This window comes from Pongo abelii, chromosome 5, assembly GCF_028885655.2.
Source record: "Pongo abelii isolate AG06213 chromosome 5, NHGRI_mPonAbe1-v2.0_pri, whole genome shotgun sequence".
Taxonomy (NCBI): Eukaryota; Metazoa; Chordata; class Mammalia; order Primates; family Hominidae; genus Pongo; species Pongo abelii.
The window spans coordinates 39,790,712-39,816,519 of NC_071990.2; the positions used below are offsets into that span (position 1 = coordinate 39,790,712).

Sequence of the window (25,808 nt, forward strand, 5' to 3'; positions counted from 1 at the left end):
GAAGGGGTATGTGAACTTTATTCAAGCTGAGGATGTCACTGACAGGACATCATTTTCACTCTCTTTCCAAGAAGATCTGATGTCATTCACAGTCATTTGGGTGCATTACTGTCTTTTGTTAAACTCAATTATAATCATTTTTTTAATTTCCTGGAAGCCATATCTTTCCCATTTGTTGTGTCACAGTCTTAGCCTTCTGGGTTCTACAAAGAAAGATATGAAAACATCCTCCAACCCGACTCTGAGTAACTGTGAGATTTCAGGAGGTTTTCTTGGTCTTTGGTCTTTGATAAGCACAGCTTTGAGAGGATTAAATCTTAGCTGCTATTCTTTCTTCTTCTGAGATTTCTCATTGTCTTCATAGTCATAACTCCAATTACATCACACTCTGCAGTGCTCAAAGCACTTATGGGCTTTTCTCAGCAGGTCTTATGGTCCTGCTCCTCAAGAGTAGAAAGCAACGTCACTAGGTAGGTACAGAGCTAATAAATGAAGAGCTAGGATTTCAATCCAGGTATGAATTGAAGTGCAGTATTCTTTCCATTCTGATTCCCATACACCATCATTTTGAATAAGAGTCTCAGATGGAGGGAGCCCTATTTGAATTGCTGACAGTCAGTAAAGAATCTAGGGTAGCCCCACATGAACGGCGATGCCTGGATTCACCACAGTGAAGGAGGGGAGGTGATGGATATCTCTCTTTCACTCTCTTTTTAAAATAAACATATAGGAACAAGCTTGGACTGTTCTCTGTCTGTCATATCTCATTTCATCCCTCCTATACGCACAGACATTCATAAGCCCAGAAGGGGATTAAGAAGTTGGTAGGAGTATTTAAAGGAGAAGATCCTAGACTAGGATCAAGGCCAGGAAAAGAAACAGAGCTCATACTGGGGCTGAGGCCAGGACTGAGGTCCAGGCCGAGACCATGCCTGGAGATGGATGGTGTAAGAGGAAGGAAAAGGAATGTGAGGGTGACAACACCGTGGGCAACACTGACGGACAAAGGCTTGTGTGTGTGTGTGTTGGGGGCGATTCTCAGCTGAACCTACTGTTCCCTGGCCAGCTAAAACTCACTTGAATCTGACACACAGGGTCTGCTGATACTCAAGTAAAATTAGAGACCAAAGTTAATCAGGCAACATGTCTACCTCCCATTTGGTTTGTTCTTACCTCTTTATTACTGGGTTTCCTTTATGTAGACTATTTTCATGCATTTTGCATAAATAGCTGAAGCTAAAGCATGTTTTGGTAATTTAAAAAAAAGAACAAAAATATCTGTTTATAAAGAACTGACCGAAAGGATTTCTTGTGCATGTTTAAATTCTGCAAATGTAATGAAAATGTCAAATCTTTTTACAAGAAGCTTGAAAGATAAAATGAGAAACAATACCGAAGAAATATCTGGGAGGCCCGAGGTCCACCCAGCCCCACAGGGGCTCCATAGAAGTAACCACTTGGTCTGCAACTGGAGGCAGCACATGCTCCCATGGGCTACTACCATTTTCAGCACCCAAAATACACCGCCTCCTGGAGCCAATAAGAATTCTATCTTATTTGGTACTGATCAGTTTAGCTAAAAAAGAGAATTCTATCTTGAACACTCATCTATACTCACTTCCAAATTTGGGAACATTTGTAAGTGTAACTCAAAGCAGTAGATCTGGCTTTTAAATAAAAAGTTACATTTAAATCAATCTCTGCTCTTCATAAGTTAAATACCATTTGTCATTCTTCAGCCATCATTTGAGTTTCACCCACGCACCAGCCACAGATTCTGGGCCATGGTGAGGCTGCGGTCAGCCTGTTGTCCTGTCAGCTTGCTAAAGATAACCAGCTAACTTACTGGCTCAGGGCTAAAACAAAAGGAACACAACAGAGGAGCCAAAAAATATATTTTAAAAAATTAATGTTAAAAGATGGTGTAAAAAGGCTCATACTTTGAAATAAACTAAAATGTTCCCTGCAAGAGTAACGACGTCAGGATAAAAACAAACACATTTTTTTCTTTTATAGAAACTCTTTTTCACTAGTTGCAATACTTTGCTGAAGGGACCTTTGACTTCTCAATGGAAAGAAGCAATGTGAAATGGAAGCTGGGTGGGGAGCTCAGCCATGTGGCTCAGGAAAGACTGCTGTTTACCCGTTTCAAACCAGGATAGGGGAAGTTTCTTCATCACTTCAGAAAGGATACTGATTTCGTTATCTCTCTGTTTTAGAATATCTCGTAGCTTTCTATATTCTTCTTTTAATGGTTCTTGACAATCTTGGTCTTTGCTTTCAGAGGAGACTGTATTGTTTTCAAGGATCTTCTTGTCATTCAATAGTTTCTGTAAGATAAAATAAGAGCTTAGTATCCATATCTCTAGTCCAAATTTCTTTGTTTCTTTGACTCTTTTTCCTTTAACAATTCCCTGCACACATCAGGCATGTGTGACCTGCCTGATGCAGGTGCAATGTCTTTGCGATGCAGTCGCTTTTTTGGCTTGACAAGTTTTCTCCCTTCTACCTGCCTTCTTTCCCCTCCTCCTTCCTCAACCCCCCTCCCCTATCTTATCTCTCCTTCCCTAAATTGGGAAATGCCTACTCAACATTATCTCCTGTTGGACTCCTTTCCCTTTCTCTATACATCATTCCACTTAATTCACACTTTTATTCTAGTACTTATCATGTATTGTGATTATTCTTTACAACATCTGTCATCTCCATGACTTGGTTATTAAACTTTGTCTTATCTATACCTGGCCCTTAGTAACTCACAACAAATGTTTATTATCTTAATGAAGTATGCAAAAATACAAGAGAGCTAAAAGTAAAAGTGATTATATTCCCAGCCCCTTGTCATGAAAACTAAAACCTAAGGCAGAGAAAAACTGAAATATCATATGGGTATATCAAACTGCTGAAAAAATACAGAATGCAATTCTCTTGATATAGCTTGAAAATAATTTTTTTTAAAAAGATATGGAAGTATTCTGTGTAGAAGGTAGAGATTCCTGGCAAAAGAATTAGAAGTCCATGGCCTGAGTTTATTTATTGGCAAGTAAGATACAATCTCTGAAGAAACTCAGTGATAATCATACTATTGGTTCAAAGATCACACCATTTTCTGGACATGCAATACTGGATCCTAACCTTTCAAGAACTGGTCAACTAGAAAAGTGTTTTTGCAGCTTGAACATGGCTGAAAATGGCTTCTATTGGGGAAACATTTAAGTTTACCTTTAAATGATGAAAACAGTGATGAACTTTACGCATATCCGCGCCAACCTCTAATCTACTCTCTGGATCCTGGTCTTCCAAAAAGGATGTTATTAGTTTTTCCAGCCTAAAAATACATAATGTAAGAGAAGCAACTGTGAGCTAGAAGCTTTAAAAATTCTAATGGCATTATCTAGTTGGTTAACATTTAAAGTACAGGATATTGTTCCCACCTCTTCATAGAAGTACAGATTTGAGTATAAAAATTAAGGGAAAAGAAACATTGACAAAGTGAAATTTGTAGTGAAGCAATTATTTGACTAATTTCCAGTGAATTTTCTTATGAAGCTTTCAATATAGAAATCATTTGATTTCTACGGTCCATCCATTCTAGCCACTTTGAATTTCTATGCCCCTGTGCCTGGCTGCTGCATTGCTAGAAAAAGTAATGAGAATGTATTTTAAATTAATTTCACTAAAAATTCATGTGACTCAGCTTCAGCTGGCACCTCAGTGATGCCCCACTATTTTTTTAATCATTCTATTCTTCACAGTGCCTATTCCAAATCTTTCTACAGCCCCCAAGCCTGCCACTACTCTTTCACTCTCTGTCAATAAAGTCACTTCTTTATTGGAGAAAGTCATGCAGACTCCTTTGTTTCCTCCTCCTTTGCCTCAGAGTGTCTCTGCCTCACTGCTCAGGCCCTCTTCCTGCTTTTATAGATTCTGGATATTCTTCCTCTTTCTCAAGGCCAGTTTCTCCCCTGGGCTCTCTCTCTGCTTCTTCCAGGGCTTATCTAGTTAATTACCTCATTTCACTTAATCATCTCTTTATCTCCTCTCTATACTGACTCTTTCCTCTTTGCTTACAATCATGTTGGTTTTCCTATCCTAAAACAAAACAAAATAGAAAACAAAACACCTCCCTTTGGAGGGACCATCCAACCACTCTATTCTAAAGTCCTAGTTTGGCCGGGTACAGTGGCTCACACTTGTAATCCCAGCACTTCGGGAGGCCCTGGTGGGTGGATCACTCGAGGTCAGGAGTTCAAGACCAGCCTGGCTAACAGAGTGAAACCCCTTCTCTTCTAAAAACACAAAAACTAGCCAGGCAAATTGGCACATACCTGTAATCCTATCTACTTAGGAGGCTGAGGCAGGAGAATCACTTGAACCCTGGAGGCAGAGGTTGCAGTGAGCTGAGATTGTGCCACTGCACTCCAGCCTGGGCAAAAGAACAAGAACTTGTCTCAAAAAAAAAAAAAAAAAAAAAAAAAATCCTAGTTTATTCATAGCACCACGTGCCAATGTAGCATTCTAGTACTTTGTATCAGAGGGAAATTCTTGGCTTTTATTTATCTTTGTGCTTCCTGTCCCCCTAACATTAGGTTCTCAACACAAATATGTTCACTAGTTACTGGATTCACTGCCATGGACATGGTTCCCCTCTAGGTTGAGATGGAACTCTTAATAAGGAAGGTTTAAGGATGACAATCAGTATCTATGATGTTAGGTATCATAATACAGCAGCAGCATATCTTTCTAGTACTATTACGAAAATATTTGCATACTTTCAGCATCTTTTAAAACTGTATCTACACATTTCTCTTCTGCTGTTACTATCAGCCCACCCAGATAAAATGTAATGATTTCTATCATAGAACAGCCTTGGGTTTCATTTTTACCTCTTGTAATTTGTGACATGTGACAGCTATATATTTACAAGTGTGAGACAATTTATACTGTTACTTTTAAGGAGTTTCTTTAGGTGAAGAGATACTTATTTGCACTACTTGCTGATTGACATTGTGTTTCCTTTTGGATTCGAGCTTCAAACCACCAGATATACAGAGAGATTTATTCCTGATACATTTTTTAAAAAATCATGTAAATCATTATGAAAATACATGTTTATGAACAAAATTCCAAACAATGCAGATGTGAATATATTAAAAAGTGAAAACTCCTCCCACTCCCCTGCCACCATTCCCCCCCACCTTTTTTAAAAAATTTGATACCTTGGGAAATCCACTGTTAACAGTTGAAATATATTATTCTTATTCTTAATAAAGCAGATACCCGTATTTATATATTCATTTATACATTTTGGTTTGTTGTTTTTACAAAAATGAGATCATACTCTGAATAATGCTTTACACCATTATATTTCTAAAGCATTTATGGCAGATGAGCTTCCCCATCAGTGCATACACAGTAAAGGTATTTCATTTCTAATGGCTATATAATATTCCACACTATGGATGTACTATTCCCCTCTTGATGGACACTGAGGTGACATACTCATACAGTTGCTACTTTCCTCTGTAACCCATGATGAGGCCTTGATCTACAAACCTGACTTAATGAGGCTTAAAAAATAGTAATGTTTAGCTACTTGTATTTTCCCTGAATACATAGCAGAAATTTTGAAATTTCAAAAATCACCGTGGGTTCTAGAATATACACTCATTTTCTGGAGTGAAAACACTTTGTGATTTCCAGTGTCCATAAAATTTCTAGCAGACAATATTAAGTTGGATGTAATGGTTAATCAATTCTTTCTTCTTGCTTTTTCTTTAGAAAACCACTTCCATATAGTTTAATCACAAGTATATATTCTAGGAAATGTTCTCTGAAGGAAGGCTGAAGTGGACTCCTAGCTCAGAAGGAAACCTCGTAAGATACAAGCCTGCTAATGAGCTGGACCATTCACAGATTGCTCATGTGCACTGGGCTTTGGTATTCCATCAAGGCTCCTGTCCCACACAGCAACAGTGTAGAATACAAGGAGGACCAGGGACATGATCCAAAGAAATGGGCAAGAACTTCTTCCTGAGTAAAAGAACTGATTGCTTTACTCTTTCTGGGACTTGATTAGTCTAGTACATAACTAAGAATAAAGATCAGCCTTTTGACATGCTATTTTGCTTTCAGCACTTGAGAACACAGAGATAAGAAACATGCCTGGTCTTTCCTTCATACATTTGATTTACTGTTGGATTTATTTTCTTATCAAGCAAGGACTTGGTCTAATAATTAAAATGCAGAAAAATGCTTAATTCAGATGTTTTCGTTGTACTCCTCTAGTAGTTGAGAGTGAACAAATGAACCCAAATTCCCCACATTTTCCTATCTACCAAAATAGTGTCCAAGTTTATACCTAGTCCCTGCTCCCTCTAAGGGGTCTCCCAGCTGCCAGAACTCTGCTGAACAGTGGAAAACTGTTTACAGAAAAGTCTCGCTAAGGAGGTCAAGTGAGTACAATAAAGTCTATTTTTTAGGACAAGCCCAAGTCAACAAGAACTTTCCTTATTCTCTACTTACACTAGAAGAAAAGAAGGAAGAAAAAAGAATACTAGGGGAAAGAGAAAAGAAATATACACCATTCAGTAACAAGAAATATTGTAATAATTTAGTGTGTCTGAACACATGACCTCGCTGATGGTAGGTGATGGTTTGATGTTTGGTGACTATACAGATCTCAGCCAAATTGACTGCTAATGAAATACCTCTGACAGCCTGTGTCCTGGCTCAGCAACTCCAACATATTAGAAATTTTGATATCTGGCCACATAATTAGAACTGACCATATTTCCTGATGTGTGCTTTACCTTCTTGAGGCCACTGCACTCCCCTCTCTGCTCCTTATATTCTTTACACACACACAAAAAGCTCTCTCTGTAGCCATATTTCCATAAAAATTTAGGTTTAACAGCATGAATAAAAAGACAAAGCAAGCTTCTCATCATGAATGACAGCCAACATTGAGCATGCACTAAATGCTGGACACTTTTCTGTGCTATTTGCATATATCATTTCCTTAATTTTTACAACAACCTATGAGAAAAGTACTATTATTATCCCCATGTCACAAGTGAGGAAACTGAAGCACAGAGATATTACATATCTTGTCCAAGGTCACACAGCAAGCACACAGGTAAAATCCAAGTTTTGAAGCACAATACTTACCATACTACAACAAAGTCACTCCAAGTATTTGAATACCATATTGGGTGATGTATTTCTAAAGGGGAGAAGCCACATCTGCAAGCATTCATTGAGGAGGCAAATAGGTGGATGAAGAAGTGGGAAATAACTGAAAAGCAGTTGCTTAGGTCTTAGCAAGGCCATGGACCCCCATGACTTGTAATGGCAAAAAAAGTTGGGAAGGAATCAGAATGTGCTGTATTTGAAGATTAGTTAAATTAATTATGGCATAGCTATGTACATAGTTAAGCAGCAATTTAAGTGACGGCGAAGTGGTGTACTTATTGACATTAAAAACACTCATACTATATATGGGTAGCTTAATGATGAATCCCTCTGCAGGGATTCTGCAAGTACACTGTAACACACATAAGAAGACTGAAGAGACAAAAAGGAAAGAAAGGCAAGAGGGAAGGGAGAGAGGGAGGGAGGGGAGCAGATCAGCAGTCCTGAAATTTTTGGCCAGCTAGTTGTCTTTGGCTCAAGAACATTCATCATCTCCTGTTGAAAAAAGAGACAGTGACCCAAGCTAACCTCACTCTTCTTCAATATTTTTAAGATTATGTTATGTTTAACTGTTTTTAAAAATAAATTCATCATTTATACATTGAGTGTGATTAAGATGTTCTCATTATTCTCAAATAATCTTTGTTTGTAAAAAAAAAAAAAAAATGAACATGTTCCTGTCAGCAGTGGGTTCTAGAAACTGGCTAGAAACCATATCTCTGGCACTGGCTGTGGGAAAGTTGGGAGAAAAGAAGAGTGGGATATTAGAAACAAGAGCAAACCTAACCCAGGGCATGGAAACGCTGGCTGTTTCCAAATAACTGGGACAGCAACGGGAGGTGTGCCCCAGGAGTGGGAGGGGAGCCTGGTGCTGTAACTGGGGCAAAGATAGCAGAAGCATGCAGCAGCACAGTATTATTCTAGAGAATTTACTATAAACAAGGCTCGGGGAATGCAAAGCAATGGGACTGCACCCTGTAATATCAAGCTGGAAATAGTGAGGGGGATGAAAAATACCCCAGTTGGTGGGGCAGAGCTTCCCTGTGGTAGAACCACGGAAATTGGTATTCCAGAGCTGATGGTTCTTAGCTCAACTGTCTCCTCACTGGTTTGGGGAGAGGATTTGACAGCTCATTCCAGAGAGCTAGAAAGGAGTTCTGATTTATAAAACTAGCTTGTATTAATTATGCCAAATACATATCAAAATCTGTCTCACTGCTCTAAATCATTTTGCCACTTAAAGATGGCTTCATTGAGGGTGAGTTGTCTCTGACAGGGTTAAACATGGAGATACTGACAAACTAAAGCTTCATATTACCTGAGCAAAGATCAGGAAAAGAATGGGAGATAGTGACAAAGATATAAAAGGATATAAAGGATTCTTTTCTATGGCTGAATAATACTCCATTGTGTACATACACCACATTTTCTTTATCCATTCATCTGTTGATGGACACAGGTTGATTTCATATCTTCGCTGTTGTGAATAGCACTGCAATAAATATGGGAGTGCAGATATCTCTTCCATATACTGATTTCCTTTCTTTTGGATATATACCCAATAGTGAGATTGCTGGATTGTACAGCAGTTCTAGTTTTAGTTTTTGGAGGAACCTCCATACTGAAATCCTGTCATTTGCAGCAACATATTTAGAAATGGAGGATATTATGTTAAGTGAAATAAGCCAGGCACAGAAAGACAAATATCACATGTTGTCACTCACACGTGGGAGCTAAATAAAAAATTAACTCATGGAGATAAAGAATAGAATAACAGTTTTCAGAGGCTGGAAAGAGTAGTGGAGAGAGAGGGGATAAAGAGAGGATGGTTAATGGGTACAAAAATATAGTTAGAAGGAATAAGATCCAGTATTCAGTGGCACAATGGGGTGACTACAGTTAACAATAATTTATTATATATTTCAAAATAACTAAAAGAGTGGAATTGGAATGTTCCTAACACAAATAAATGATAAATGCTTGAGGCAATGGATATCCCAATTCCTCTGATTTGATTATCACACATTATATGTTTGTATCAAAATATCACATGTCCCATAAATATGTACAACTAATATGTATCCATAATACTAAAAATTAAAAAACTTTGGAAAGTATAAAAGGAAACCTGATAATGATTAACTTAAAGGAATATGGTAACTAGGAAGAATTGAGAGAATAGCTACACAATTTAAAAAATTAATTGTGGTAGCATAAGAAATATGGCAGAATGATTGGTTGAATGATCTTCATTCATCAACCCTCTTTGGGTTAAAACTTTCTCATTTGTAAACTGTGTAGAATAATACCATCTTTACACTATTTGCTTTATGAAATCAGATAATGCAAGGAACAAAGAGAGGATACACCTGGCCTATTAAGGCTTTGCTATTCAACTGGACCAACTTTATAGGAATCGGCTATGAGACTTTTGAAAATATAGAATTTTCGGCTCCATCCCAGACCTCCTGAGTCAGAATCTACATTTAACAACATTCCCAGGTGATCTGCATACACACTAATGTTAAGAAGCATTGCAACAAGGCAACTGGTTATTGAATGTTGACACAAGAATACATAAACATCTTTTCAGTTCGGAACACCAAACAAAGATGTAACTGGAAATGTTCTGTGAAGGAGGAACTAACATCCCTTGATAGTCAACCATGTCCTGAGCACTGTGCTAGTGACTTTACACGTGTTTGCTTATTTAAGTGGAAAAAGAGCCCTTAGGGACTATCATAGTCTGGTTCTCTTTATACCTGCCTTGTCCCAGTTATTTTATTATTACTTTCATTCAATATCCATTAAAACATGTCAGGTACTTTCACATATATTTTGTTATTCATCTGTACCATAAGCCTATAAATTATTATCACTCTTTCACAGATGGGAATAGGAAAGCTAAGAGAAGTTCAGTAACTTGCATATTGTCACTAAGGTAGGAAATTGAAACACTGAGATTTGAAAACAATTCTTTTGACTCAAGAATCCCCACTCTTTGCATTCATACTACAAAGACTCTCAGTTAATTCAGAAAAGTGCTTTCCACATGTCATAATCTCTGACATACTATATTTGTATTTTCAATTTAGAATCTTCCTGTGAACTTTTAACCAGGAAAGATGCAAACAACATAGTTAATGAGAATATCAAATAAACATAACGAGATCATCAAATAAATAGTAAATAGTCTGCCATATTAAAAAAAGAGTTTTTAACAGGCTGAAATGGTAGGGGGCAAAGGATGGGCTTCTTTTTGGGATGTGGCCCTTTAAAACATACAGTATTGAGATAGCAGGTAATGCACAAAAGGAAAGTTCAGATAACAATAAATTCACAATTACGATTAACTACATAACTACACAATCCACCAAGGACGTGAAAAGCTGAAGGCTGAGATTGTGCCAAGAGGACTACGACCAAAGGAAACTATACAAAAATTTTTCAGGGTCATTAGTTTCATGTTTGCTTTTTCTGAGATTCTGCTGAAAGAATCAATTCCAATTGACTTAAAAGTAGTCACTTCAAGAGTTTTTCCTTTTACAGTTTCCTGGTCTGTGACACGTATTATATACATTATATGCTCCCCTAGCCCTAACCAGTTAGTGAAAGACATGGACCCTTACATGCAAGGAATTGAGTTCAATGTCAGCAACTCTGTTGGAATGAGCCCTTTTTTTAAATAACAGTAGGGGGCCAGAAAGTTCACGGTTTTGGTGATGCAGAGGAAATTCCTATAGAGTTTTCCTTCTGTAGGGTAAATTCATCTTAGTAATGCATATTTCCTTCACCTCCACAAAAGCACAGTCATGTAGTACCTCAAATGTAGAAATGCACAACTTCTTGATACTTTTAGTGATTTGAAATAGCAAATGTGAAAAATCAAAATTAAAATCCAGACTGGTTTGCCTTTTTAATGGTGAAGATAAGGCCTATTTATAGGTGCATGTATGCATTCATGTCCAGGTACTTCTGTTTACAGAATTTCAAAAACTATTTTGAAATAATTTTTAAATAAACTAAGACAACTTTAAAGACAGTAGGGCATATTTTACAAGGTCCTTTAAATGCAATAATGAAGGGTTTTGAAAAGTTATACAATTGATTTTGTTTTTGTCAATCCAGATTTTCATATATCCAATTTACTTAAAGGCATATATATCTTATGACTAAATATTTTAACTTCAGTAGGTAGAGACGGGCTCAGGAGTCTAGAACAAATGTAAATAAGAGATGAAAATAGCTGGCCTGGCTGAGGAGAAGCAGAGGCTGGGCCACAGGCACTGCTGCCCCTGGGGACCTTAAGTGGGATACGAGAAGTATTTGAGACTCTCACCACCAAGCTCCCACCACTTCTGTAGGAGGCCAAGGACAGCGTGCTTGACCTCAAGCTGGCAGCTGACACCCTATCTGTGTGCCAGAAACCGCAGGTTTACAGCATTACCAATGCATTGGAAGGCATAGGGCTAATGGAGAAAAAAAATCCAAGAACAGCATCAGTGGAAAGGCATGGGGCCTGACTACAATAGGGCTGGAGATTGCAGACAAGCTGACTGAGCTCAAGGCAGAGATCGAGGAACTGCAGCAGCAAGAGCAAAAACTGGACCAGCACAAGGTGTGGGGGAAGCAGAACATCTGGAACATCATAGCTGCTTGGCCTATGTGACTCATGAGGACATGGGTAGAGGCTTTGCTGGAGACACCCTCCTACCATACTGGCCACACAGACCCTGCCTGGTACCAGCCTACAGGCACCCATCCCAGAAGTCCCCAGTGGGCAACAGTATGAGATTCACCTGAACAGCCTGAGTGGCCCCTTCAAGGCTGGTGAACAAGGAGGCATGGAGCTCACCACCTGTGGCTGTGCCTATGCCGCCACCCTCCAGAGCCCACCTACTGTCTCTGGCCGTCCATCTCTGCCCAAGCCTTCCCTGTTCCATCTCCAGGAAACCTCACATGCAAGTAGGACTCAGTTGACCACCCCTTACCTCTGACCCTGACAGCTCCGGAGCCCAGTGGTGAGCTGAGCTCACTCCCACTGGGCCGGCAGCATGAGACACTCGCCCCCTGCAGTCTTCTTCCTTGCTGGATAGCAGCAGTAGCAGCAATGATACCAATGCATCAGAACCCAACCCCTCTATCTCCTTTAAACCCCTCAAGGCAGACCCTACAGGCATTCTGGAACTCCCTGAAGAGCTGTCACTCTTGGATCTCACACAAGAACACATGAGCTCAGAGCTGCTGGAGGCGTTGATGTTCTCAGAAGTATTCTCCCTCCTCCTCCATCTTTCTCCATCTGCCAAGATCATGGTTACATCTACAACCTGGATGAGAGTAAGGGTGTCTGTGACCTCTTTGATGTGTCTATTCTCAGCCTCTGACTGACAGGGACATGTCCTGTGTGGCTGAGACACAGACTGTCTGACCTGGAGGCTGCCTGGGGACCAACCCCTACCCCATCACTACACAGCTTGAGAGCCACAGGCTCTGGACTTCTCCCAGCCCCCCTTCACTGCACAGTTCTGGCCACAAATCCCACTCCTGCACCAGCACCTGTACTGTCTTAGAGAGCAGGGGAAAGCTCCAGCCCCCTGCACCATGAAGACAAAGTGTTTGCCTCTCCTTTTCTGGGGCTTTCCCCACTTCATGTCCTCCTGGAGCTCTCCCCAAGCCCAGTTTGGCTGACACCTAGTGGCACAGAACCTAGGACCCACATTCCACCTCCCAGGGCAGCTAGGCCAGCCCATTGTCCTGCTCCAGCCATGCCCCTCCCCCTATACCCATATGGCAGGGGAACTGGATGCTGGCCAGCATCACCCCAGCCTCTTTTGCTGCCCCCCACCCTCTGGCCTTACGGCTCCTCCTGCACCTCTTGTGTATGCTACTCTACTGGGCCCTCAGCCCTGTGTACCTGTACGGGGTAGGAGTAGGGGTGGCGGAGGGTGCTAACAGAACGGAACAGAGGTCTCTAGCTAGGATCTGGGTGGCTCAGTCCCTGAGGATTGGCCTAACCTCCCACGGTCCCATAGCCTCCCACTCATTTTCATTTATTCATTTACCTTTATTTAGAGCCATTTGCGGAGAGTTAAAAAGATTTACAGTAATGAGGCTGGGTGCAGTGGCTCATACCTGTAATCCCAGCACTTTGGGAGGCTAAGACAGGTGGATCATTTGAGGTCAGATGTTTGAGACCAGCCTGGCCAACATGCTGAAACCCCGTCTCTACTAAAAATACAAAAATTAGCCAGGTGGTAGCAGTGCATGCCTGTAATCCCAGCTACTCGGTAAGCTGAGGCAGGAGAATCACTTGAGCCTGGGAGGCAGAGATTGCGGTCAGCCAAGATCACCCCACTGCCTGGGTGACAGAGTGAGACCCTGTCTCAAAAAAAAAAGATTTATAGTAGTGAATGAATTCTTATATAAAGATTATTTTTATACTTTTTGCAGCAAAAGGAAATTGTAATATTTGTACATGTCCAAGTGAGTAAAGATCATGCCTACGGCTAAAAAACAAGAGAGAAGAAAATTAGATACATGAATCAATCCATAGATACTAATAACTCCCTCTTTAAATTCTACATGTATTTTTTGAACTTCTTTTTTTCTGTAGGCAAACACTGTTGATTGTGTTTAATGTTAACACGAGTACACTCGTCTACATAAGTCTATAATAAATAAGAAACTGACTTACAGGAAAGAGAATGGTGGTGAGGTGGGAGTGGAGAAGGGAGTCAGTGAGCAGGAGATCTAGCAGCAGGAAAATGTGGAAGATAAGCCACATTCAGGAAGGGGGAAATGACAGTCAACAGAAACAAGGTTTTAGAAAATAGAAGAGGCCTCCTATCACCATGATGATGGCTGAACGAGCTGTGAAAGAGAAGTTAAACTGGCTTCGAAGCTGACAAAAGAGTGTAGTAGAGAGACGGCTACCTAGGGAAAGGACTGGGCAAAGAGGCTAATCTGAGACGGTTGAGAAGCCACCAAAGCAGCCCCTCTGACCAGAACAGGGGTCAGAGATCAAGTCTGAGGATCAAGGAATGAGAGGCAAGACGGCCGGTGGGAGAACAAGGTTAGGAAGGTGGGAAAAGGTGGGAAGGAGTGGAGAGAAAGACAGGCCTCAAGTGGATAAAACTAGAGCACACCTTTGGGAAAGTTTATTGGGAAATTTGGGAGAATACGGGCCAGTTGGAAATGGGCTGGCCCTACCAAAGCTATTTGTCGCCATGGTTAAAGTTTCCAAACTACGGAGTTTCCTGACAGTTCATTAATTTGATGGAGTAGTGGAAGCTTTACCCATCCTTTGCTCCAAATCTCTGAACTTCTTCTTCTATGGTTCTGTCTTGTATGAAATTAAATTTGTAGACAACATTGAAGTTTAGAAATATACATTTTTTTCAGCTGGTTCCTTTAGCTGAAATTTTTAAATAACAGCTTTGGTTTATATATGAAAATATAGAACATACATATATATGCACATATATATGTGCGTATATATGTATATGATTATATACATAGATATAAAATTAACAGAAAACTTGTAAAAGTTTTAAAAGACATATTAAAAGGATTCTGTTATGTAAAAATGCAAAGTAAATCCTTGTGGGTGTGTTTCCATTTGATAAAAAATAATTTATTTTATCCTTTCACATGGAAAACAGTATATAGCTGTTTGGAAACGTGTTCATGTAACTTTAAATCTAAAGCAAGTGTATGTAAATTGAATCATACATTATCATTGAGCTCTGTATTAATTGAAGATGGATTTACAAGGTAAAGACAGATCTTAGGATGCAATAAAATCATGATGAAGAGTATTGAAAACTTAAGTGTTTGAAAGAAAGTGACCACGAAATTGTTAAAACAATGATGCAGGACCTACATAAAGGAAAAGTGCAAATTCAGAGAGCAAATAAAAAGGACAAGAACACACTGGGAGTTTTAGTATGTTTCTGAATGGGAAGATGCAGGATTGTAATCTCTCCTTGAACTTAACAGTAAAAAAGTAAACCTAATAAAAGTCCCATTGCAATTTTTTTTCCAGAAAAAAATACATATACAGAGACAACCCACAAAATTTTGTATATATTTTTTTGGATGGAGGGGTCCACAATCCTCAAAAGTCAGTACATGAACTTTTGTATAGAAAGCCCATAGAACCTCTGTTGGAGAGGTACACATATACAGATATAGAAAGATGTCACAATTAAATGAAAAACACAGGTTAAAAAACAGCAAATAAAGGATGAGTCCATTTTTATTAAAATATATATTTATATGTATTCATTAAAAATTTTGAAGGATTACAACCAGTAATAATACTTGTTATCTTTGAGTGGTGAAATCACAAGTGATTTCTATCTCTTCTTTTTTTTTTGCCCATTATCACTTTTGTACAATGAATGCGAATTGTTTACAAAATAAAAAATCATAAAACTCTTACAACTCTCAGAGCAAAGTTTAAAAAACTCAAAAGGTAAAATTCTAAAATATATTATAAATTATAAAAACAAATAATTTATAACTATTCAAGTTACTTTCCTTAAGCTATAGGAGAGAGATATACCATACTTGCTGTTAGGTTCTTGAAATGAACTCCACAGTGAAAACCCAAAGCTGTTCCTGCTGTTGCTTCCAGACGGGTTTGATTTGTTGATATGATCTAATTACTTATTTTATGGTCCTGCTTACAGTGGTTGGTGACTATTTCTGCATTTGCTTATCCATCCTTTGTGCAGGCTATCAGGAACCAGGTGTTAGGCACTGATGTAATTTATTATTTCCATAAGTGCACATTTTCACACTGTGGGTTTTCTTTAAGTGGTAGAACCCATATAAAACTGTAATTAGAATAAACATTTGTTTCAGGAAGTCTTAAAAATATCCAGCTCTACATATACAAAAAGATTTTCTGTGAAAAGCCTACTGGGGAAAGCAAGAGAGAAAGACAAATATGCTTGGTTGTGATGAAGGGTCCCATTCCTTGTTTTAAAGAATTTCCTGGAGCTCACAAAACCCAAAGAGCAAGGAACATTAACACTGAGAAAACATTAAATAACTGGAAGAATAAAACAGCATGTTCATGTTTTCACACTCAAAACTTTCTAATTTAGAAGCAAGTACTTGGACTTCTGATGAAAGAGCTGTCTAGGCCAAAGGAATCCAACATATCAGCCATAGTCCAACAAATGGAATTGCCATTTATGCCTCATCCTTTTTAAATTTGCTTTTGCTATTCATTCATTTGGCCTATTAGAACCCAAAACACTTAATTAAACTTTAGGAGACTAAAATTATCATTAAAATACAGAAACAGCCCTGAGATGGAGACAGGCCTTTTTAATCATATGAGATAACTATTTCTTAAGAACTCAAATGCTTCCATAAACTACCCAAGGATAATTAATACAAGCTGTAGACCATGCTTTTAGTTTTGGTTTTAATATCTTCAAAATGTAGTGTCGGGACCAAAAACACTTTGTACCAAAGTGGAGACATTTCATCTGTAGTGAATTATATTTCATGAATGATTTCAGAGATCTGATTTCTTATAAAATGCAAGAGAGCCATTAATGACCTCTGGGATATTTAATCCACAAAGTTTAGGTTATTGCTTTATAGACAGCCATTATTAGAAGCTGGTAAGAAGGAGCCTAGGAATCAAGAGATATGAATTCAGGACTAAGTTAGCAGATAATCTGTTAAATTTTTTTTTTAAAGCTGCCCGATTACTTGGGCCTCCCCTCTTCAGGTGGTGTGAATTAATCATTTGGTAAATACTGATCATGATGCAGGATGTTTCTCAATTCGCAACCACTGGGACATTTTAGAAAAGGACTATATTTGAATTACATGACTTCTGCAACATGTCCCTAAAATAACTATTTTCCACAAAGAACACAGAAAAGGTGATTCCTCAGCCCACATTATCAGTAAACAAAATGAGCTGAGATGGCCAGGTAGGGATTGCAAAGATGAATTAAATTTGCTTAAATTTGCCATTGCATATAGGGAGAGTCTAACAAGACAGGGAATAAAAAATCAATAATATGCTATCTCATTTACGTTTATTCAGAGCGTTTATTGACTGCCTATTGTCAACCAGGTGTTGGGTATATAAAGATGAATAAAACACATCCAAGTCTATCCACCTTAACTTCCCTTGGATTTTGGCCTTTGAAAACCTTTGAGGTTGTGTTAAGTGGTACTTTTTTTTTTTTTAAAAAAAAAGGTATAACTGCAAATATCAACTAATTGTTTTTAAGGCAAAACTATTCATCAAATTATGCAAATAAAAATATAAACTCTGATCATATTAAAAAAGCTAAAATAGGGTTGCAAATATTGCATCAGACATATTTACACAAAAAATTATTTGTTATTTACTTGAAATTCAAATTTAATGAGGCATCTTGTATATTTAGTTGCTAAATCTGGCCACCCTAAGCTGAAAGCCAGAAAGCCTGCAGGCATTCCAGCTTGGAACTGACCGGTGGGTGCTCACTGCTGGGATGTGTGGACCCAGGCATGAAGAAGGGCCTCAACAACTGCTCTTAGTCAATAACTCATTTACTAGTAATAAATTGAAGCTAGGCCCAGTGCTGCTGCTCTTATTCTGAAAGAATAAAACGTAGTGCAAGCATTGCCCACAGCATCTAAATGTTTCCCCACTAATAATATACTACATTTTCAAATGATTTTAAAGCTAATAATTCAGAGAGCTATAAAACTGTTTAGAACCCTTAGGGGGCCAGAATTTGTGAAGACTGATTTTCTCAGGCAAGAATCCAACTTGACAGAAATCTTTGTAAGTCACATCACTTCTCTGGATCTGTTTACGCATCTTTAAAATAAGGAAGCCAGACTTACGGCTTTGCTCATATTGATTCTTCTATCTGAAATGTTCTCCCTGTCCAGCTTTGCTTTTCTAAATCTTGTCTTGATTCACGAGTCTGCACATCCCTGATCTTCTCAGTCAAAAGTAATTTCTATTCCCTGTAATTACCCCGGCACTTCTCTTGTGACAGGTAGAATTTTGACTTTATATTATAGATATTAACATACTTGTCTCACTTACAAGATTGAAGGTCTCTGAAGCCAGAATCTGTCATTAATACAACTTTGCAACCCCACCCTTCCATCCCAGCTCATTTTGTTTGCTGCCAATGTTGTGGGCTAAGTAAGTACCTTTTCTGTGTTCTCTGCAGAAAATAGCCTTTTTAGGGGCATTTTGCAGAAGTCATTGGCTGAGCATTTTCTGATTCAAGACAGACTCTCTAAAATTTTGTGCTTTGTACTAATCTGAGCAGTAGCAAACAGCAGTAGAAATAGCTAAAGCAATGAAAATACTGTTGCATACACTCCTGAGATTATGTAATTGCAGTAGGAAGTCTCTGCATTATGAAAGGCTGACTGGGGGCACTTTTATGGACTACGCAGATAATCTGCCTTTGCAATATAAGTAAGGATCAGCATCAAACCAGAAAGCATGGCCAGTATGAGTGCACAGCATGCACCTGAGTCAGAAAAGGCAGAACCAGACCATGAAAGAAAAAGTACCTAAGCAAGAGTCACAAGAAACACTACACTAGTAGAGAATTGGCAGCTAAAACTAGTCCTACACACTAAATTATTACAAATCTAGATTGCATTGAATATTTATGAAAGTGAGTTTAAGTCATAAAGTGTTTTTTAAGAAAAGAAAACTGAGAATGTTAAAAGGAGAATATTAAACTCAAACCTTTTTTTTTTGAGATGGAGTCTCACTCTCTCACCCAGGCTGGAGTGCATTGGTATGATCTCGGCTCACTGCAACCTCTGCCTCCTGGGTTCAAGAGATTCTCCTGCCTCAGCATCCTGAGTAGCTGGGATTACAAGCACAGGTCACCATGCCCAGTTAATTTTTTTTGTATTTTCAGTAGAGATGGGGTTTTACCATATTGGCCAGGCTGGTCTTGAACTCCTGACCTCAACTGATCCGCCTGCCCTGGCCTCCCAAAGTGCTGGGATTACAGGTGTGAGCCACCACATGCGGCCAACTCAAACCTTTTATGCACAAACATTGTGAAACCTTTGCTTTCCTAACTCAGCAAGGAAACATGATGCTTTGGAGGCTGAAAGCCCAGCTCAGCCAAGAAAGTTTTGAAAGGTGCCTAGGGAAGCCATGGGCAGGACAGGGTTACCTGGGGAGTCCCCAAACAGGAACCTGTGTTTACAAGGTTTGGCATGAAGTGGTCTCAGGGCTTCTTACCAGCCACCTGAGCTTCTAGTTGTGTAACTGCTCAATGAATGCCACACGAGAAATGTTTCTGTGAAATAAGTGATACTGACTGAAACAAGAAGTCTCCTATGTATCTGTTATTCTTCTTCAGCTGATGACAATGAATAATGAAGCAACAAACTTTGGGAAAGTCAGACATTTGACCCAAAGCGTGGCTAATAAGAAAAATTAGGCTCTGTCCTGTGTTTCTTAGTAACAACCTCATAAGTTAGTGGCCCCATGATTACTTGAACTGTGAGGAATTTCATTACTGGCATGAACTCATGAGTTTTATCAGCTGTGGTTACTTCTACATAAACTGTCTGATATTAAAACAAGCACTGGTTAATATACTTCTAACACACCAAAAATGAGTCAAAGACAGTGGGTGGATATCTACTTTATGGACCTATTCTCTGTCTTAGTAGAAGCAAGTCTTTAGAATGAAGAGGGAGATAAGTTTCCCTACCAGAGGAGACATGAGTCCTTTTCTTGCCTCCTATTGGATATCCCAGAAAGTATCATTTCTATAAGACATACCCAGAACGAGGGAACAACAGTGAAGAAAATACAGCATTCCAGACACGCCTTAGTTTTTGATACCGAACAACACACACCAATTGTAGAATACCACTTGCATTTTGCCACATAAACTCCTTAGAAGAAGGATTTAAGTTTAAGTCACCACTGTAAACCTCACACCTTTATGGCTCAGGGGTCACAAAAGAGCAGATTTGGAGATGGACCAAACAGGATTCAAATTCTGACTATGCATCTAGTTAGCTGAATGCTATTTGCCTCATGAGGTTACTGGGAAAATTAGACTGTGTATATAAAATGTCTAATATAAAATGTTTAATCCAATGCCTACTGGCAAATGCTCAATAAATGGCATTTATTTATACCATAATTATGAACATTTGCTGAATGATTTGATTATAACATGAAAAACATTATGAGGTAGAGAATATTTCATGTCTGTACTTTAACATAATTTTAAATATCTTTATTTTGCCTGATCATAAAGTAATGCATGTTCATTGCAAAATGTTTAGAAAATAGAGAAGACAGGCTGGGTGTGGTGGCTCACACCTGTTGTAATCCTAGCACTTTGGGAGGGCAAGGTGGGCAGATCACTTGAGGTCAGGAGTTCGAGACCAGCCTGGCCAATATGGTGAAACGCCGTCTCTACCAAAAATACAAAAATAAGCCAGGTGCAGTGGTGTGCACCTGTAGTCCCAGCTACTAGGAAGGCTGAGGCAGAAGAATCGCTTAAACCCAGGAAGTGGAGGTTTCAGTGAGATCGCGCCACTGCACTCCAGCCTGGGTGATAGAGTGAGGGAGGCCCTGCTGCAAAAAGAAAAGAAAAGAAAAGAAAATGTAGAAGACAAAAGATTACTCCATCCTGGAACCCAGAGATAATACTGTAAACTTTTGGTGTTTATCTTTCCAGACTTTTTTGTAAACACATATACACACATATATTTATCATCTATGTACATAGCATATATATACATGCGTATTTTTCATCACAAAAGTGAGATCATAATATTTTATAAAATGAACAGTATAGTCTGGATATATTCCCAGATCAATACGTAGATACATGTATATATACGTAGATAATATATGCATATTATTTATATATGTATGTCTTCATTGACATGGATAACTGTTGCATTATGTTCCATAAATGTACCATAAACTGATTCTCCATTATAAATGGTTTGTGATAAATATCTTTGTACCTGTGTCCTTAGGGACAAATTTCTAGGAGTAAAATTGCTAGACCTGAAAGCATACTCAGTGAAAGAGTTTGTATAAATGCTTTTCAGGGCTGCCCAGCAAGTGGTAACATGCTAAAAATTTTACATAGGACTTGCTCCAGGCCTCAGGAACAGGCTTCCCTGTCTGTCACTGGCCCCATTCACTCTACTAGCTGTGTAAGATTTCATTATACATACCCTCACCAATTGGGGGTATCATCGCCTTTTTCATTTTTACCTATAAGGTTGGCCACAAATTGCACCATTTTAATTTGCATTTCTTTGATAATTAACCAGTTGTTTCTTGATGGTTGCTTGCTTTCTCCAAACTTACAGGAAAAGTTAGACTATCAGGGAACACAAGAAAAAGTGGCATGCAGGAGAAAGAGGAAACTTGTGGCTCCAAATTTCAATTCGGGGTTTCAGACTAAATAGAAAAGTAAGTATACAGTCCTATACTCTGCCCAACACATACTAGTTGACTGATCTGGAAAGCACACTGATGAGCAAAGCAGCTGAGAAGCTCTAATAGCAGGAGGTGGGCTCACGAAAAAAAGGGGAAATCTGATTTCTCCAGGAAATTGTGGAAATGATACAACAGGCAGTAGCTACCTTGACCATAATAATGACAAATTTTTGAGGATGTGGCAAAAGTCGTAAGTATGCTCAGCTAATGATAAACACAGAGGGAACCACTGGGGAAATTGGGTTTGAAGGATGGGAATGAGAATAAAGAGTACTTTGAGGAATAGAGTAGAAAAATACGCAGTCTTAAGTTATCACTGAGTTTAGCTTTTTAGAGTTAGGTTTCTAGAACTAGGACTAATTATTTGCTAGGCAATCAGGGCAGGCTGAGATTAGTCCTTGGGCTGTCTTGGGGAATGTTTGTCTTTCTGCCTATAAGGATATAAAGGCAGGCAATACAGCCAAGCTTCTACAAAAGAGCCTGTGAACACCAGAGGCAAAGGTGAATGCTCAAGCTAGGGTTAATATGAAGAGAAAATGGGGGATAGTTTCATGAGGTATCTTACATTTTATCTTGGTGTGCTTTTGCTGTAAGTTGGATGTATACTGTGAACACAAATTCATGTGCTATTTGGAGTCAATGCTCCATTATGTTGTGCCCAACTAGAAGGCTCTGCCAAACTACCATTTTTTAATAGGTGTAAAATTTAAAAGAAGTAGAATTTATTCCAATGCTTAGCTGAATATGAAGATAATACCATTTCACAGACCAACGAATAACACGAATTATCCTTGTTCCATTTGGAAGCATTGTCTACTTTATCAGCACTAGGAAATCCTACACTGGGGTTCCTTAACAAAATAAAAACTTTGGATTTTTCTTACAAGTTCTCAAATCTTTATCTGAATGTCAGAGGGACAAGTATCGATATTGTACTGAGAAGAGAGCTGAAATATAAAAGCAAAGTGTCTAATTCTAGATTTGGTGGCAGTCCTGAGAGAGCGTAGGCTTGCTTTGACATTGCATATGGACAATTCTTGAAACGTTTATTTTCATCTTATTTTTAAACACTTGATCTATACAGACAGTTATTTGGATAATTTTCTTTCATTAAGTTCTTTGTGCTCCTGATCTTTATTGCTCATTTTGTATATGATCATTTACTTGTCTTAATTTTAATTTTTATTCTTCTTAATAGCAGATGCCATGCTTCCTCATATGGTCTTTCTAGGCAGGCACCAGGCTTTATGATTCTTCTGCTTCTTTGACAGCTCTAGCAAAGTACTGCTGGTGCTCAATAATCCTCAAGGACTGATAATTAAGGCCTCAGGACAGATCCAAATCTCCATTTTTCGCAAGCCCAAGGAATCAAACAGGAGGATAAATCTCAATATCTCCTCTTCCAAGTCTCAGGGTATGAAGCTAAGACAAACTGTTCTCTCTGAACTCTCTTTAGCCCACAGATTTGTAAGCAAATGAGATAAATGAGAAGATACACCCAAAGGTTAAGTTCTTCACTAATACAAAAATTTGGCACCACCTCCTACCTCAAAACAAAGCAAAACAAAACAGGTGAACAAACGAAATCCTTCTCAGTATCAACAATAACAACAAATCTCAATTCATCTTGCCCATTTATAAGACTGTGTGATATTCACAATTTCATAAAACATTTGAGCATTTTTAGTACAACTATTATACAGATGTTGAAATGCTAAATTCAGAAAATGGAAAACAGGAGGTTTCGTTGACATGTCCAGTTTTGAAAGAACAGAGAGTTCAAAATAAACACAACTAGGCAGTACCTGAAAGAAGCATTAAGGTATTAAAATAAAGTATCCCTGCTGAACTTCTACAGAGAGATGCAGAGAATTCCAACTGGCATGAATCCTGAAGAAGAGGGTGAAAGAGAAAACAGGGGCCTGGATTCCACATCTCAATGTTGGACATAACATTTACAAGTCCCTTGCAAAATCATCTAGGGGAAAAATTCTTCACCACCCTCACTCAAGCCCAAAGTGGCTGCCTTTCACTTCTGGCATGTTTCTCATGCACTCAGATATGAGTATGTGCATATACATGTTGCTTTCTTTTTCCTGTCTGTCTGTATCTTTTAGAAAGTCTACAATGAGTACATATTACTTATCCACTTATATATATTACATCATATAAACATACACACATTTGCAAATTTTTTTTAAAAATCATCACTTTATTTTAAATAAAATGTAATGTTTATGCATTGTCTCTTTTTATGATTCAGGCTGCTACTTTACTTTTGAATTTCCAAATATCTTAAAGGTTTCGGCAAACATCTCCTATTCAGGGAGTATGTGGAACCCTGTTATGGTTAAGAGTGTGGACAGTAAGATGCAAAGCAAATAGCTCCAGTTTGGAAGCATTTTATGGACATTCTATTCTGGCAATTTATAGTTTTCATTTTGTTTAGCCTTTTAGATATACAGTCTTATATCAACTGTCTAAGAAAAGCACCACTTTGAAATGACTAATTAACAATATACAATATTACAGTCCAAATTTACAAAAATCATACAAATGTTAATGATGAAAATAATTTGAAGATTCCAGAAGCAGATGTAATTTAGATCTCAAAACCAACTACATATATTGCACAATAAATTGGTATATGCCGAGGGAGAACATTTGTTTTTAATTAGCTGTGAAATTTAGTATAAAAGTAGAGTAAGAAAAGCATTTTTTTTCCGAGTTTCATTAATTAAATGAAACAATTTTTTTTCTGTCACTTGGAGGTGTAAAATCAGCAAGTGACATTAATTCTTTTAAGAATGACCTTTAATTTTCTGTAGAAATTTTAGTAAATACAGCCAGGTAAAAATAACCAAAAAAAATCACTTGTAATTCCAGTAACAATTTTACAGTTTTTTCTTCTGGCACTTTTTCTTCCTGTGTGCATGCATGAGTGTATGTTCTAAAGAGGGACATTAAAACATGATTTGCTTCTTTGTTTTCCAGTAGAGAAGCTTGAAAAGACTTCTATAAATGAAGTAGATTCCTCAGGAATAATAAAAATTGTATCAAGGAATCATAGTAACAGGTAACATTGATGGGGTGCTTGTGGGCCTGGCATTGTGTTCAGTACGTAACACGAATTACTCCATCAATCCTCGTAAGAGCCTTGTGATGTGGGTGCCATTACTACTCTCACACAAAAGATGAGTAACAGATGCATGGAGATGATATAAATGCTCATGCATGATGAAAATATTGAGGACTACAGAAAAGGCATGACCATCTTAAGATAGCTAGTCTCTTTAAACTAGGAGAGTCAAGATGAGAATTCAAGCCTCTTAACTCCCAGTCTATTCATATAAAAGTTCCCTGCCTGATCTTAGTGACTAAACAGTTTAGAAAATAGTTGTCACAAAATTCTGAGTATTTCCAGTAATTCCTCAGTCATTCATCCTCATGAACTGAAATCCACAAGGCCTAGCATCCAGTGGATACCAAATCAATGACACAGAAGTGATTTCTATCAACAGAGGCTGGTCCTGGGGACCCTGAGTAGAGATCCATGTAATTTGAAATGAACGGTTCATGAAAGAAGCCAGAGGGGGCCTGAGGGCCAGGCAGAGTATTCACTAATTCATGCAACAAATATTTACTGAGAGCCCATGTGCTAGGTACTGCTTTAGGTTCTGGGGCAGGCACAGTGCTGAACAACTCAGACAAAGTCCTGGTCCTCATGAAGTAAAGCAGGGAGAGATTGACAAAGGACAATGAAACATTCAACAGGACACTGCTGCTATAAAGAAAAATAACTCTGTATACAGGGGGTAACAAGTGACGGGGGAAGGTATATTCTAGATCAAGTGGCCCAGGAAGGTCTTTCTGATCTGAGACATTTGAGCAAGGAAGTGAGGAAGGCGTTTTCAGGGAGAAATGGTGAGGAGACCAGAATGAGAGAGATGCTTGCAGGGAATGGGGTCTTAGCAGTTGCCACAGGCTAGGCCATTTAGGGTCTTTGCATTTGGGACCTGGGTCATAGGAGGGGTTCTGAATAGTGAGGTGTGGTTAATATCATTTGAACAGTTTCATCCATTACAAGAAATTAGGCACAAACTTTCTTGAGATTTTTCATTTT

The 25,808-nt window shown here is 38.5% G+C and overlaps 1 protein-coding gene and 1 pseudogene across 3 annotated transcripts in view; one reads left to right on the top strand and one right to left on the bottom strand.

The window, feature by feature from the left end:
* Nucleotides 1–25,808, bottom strand: part of KIF6 (kinesin family member 6) — a 386,393-nt gene that overhangs the window by 202,251 nt on the left and 158,334 nt on the right. For all 3 annotated transcript variants that reach the window (XM_024248395.3, XM_054558770.2, XM_054558771.2), the window contains 2 exons: nucleotides 3,223–3,328; nucleotides 2,195–2,330 (listed from right to left, as the gene is read on the bottom strand). In XM_024248395.3, coding sequence (XP_024104163.3) covers nucleotides 2,195–2,330; nucleotides 3,223–3,328 — 242 coding nt within the window. The remainder of the gene's footprint in view (nucleotides 1–2,194; nucleotides 2,331–3,222; nucleotides 3,329–25,808) is intronic.
* LOC134761587 (transcription factor E2F4-like) lies at nucleotides 11,144–12,578 on the top strand (annotated as a pseudogene).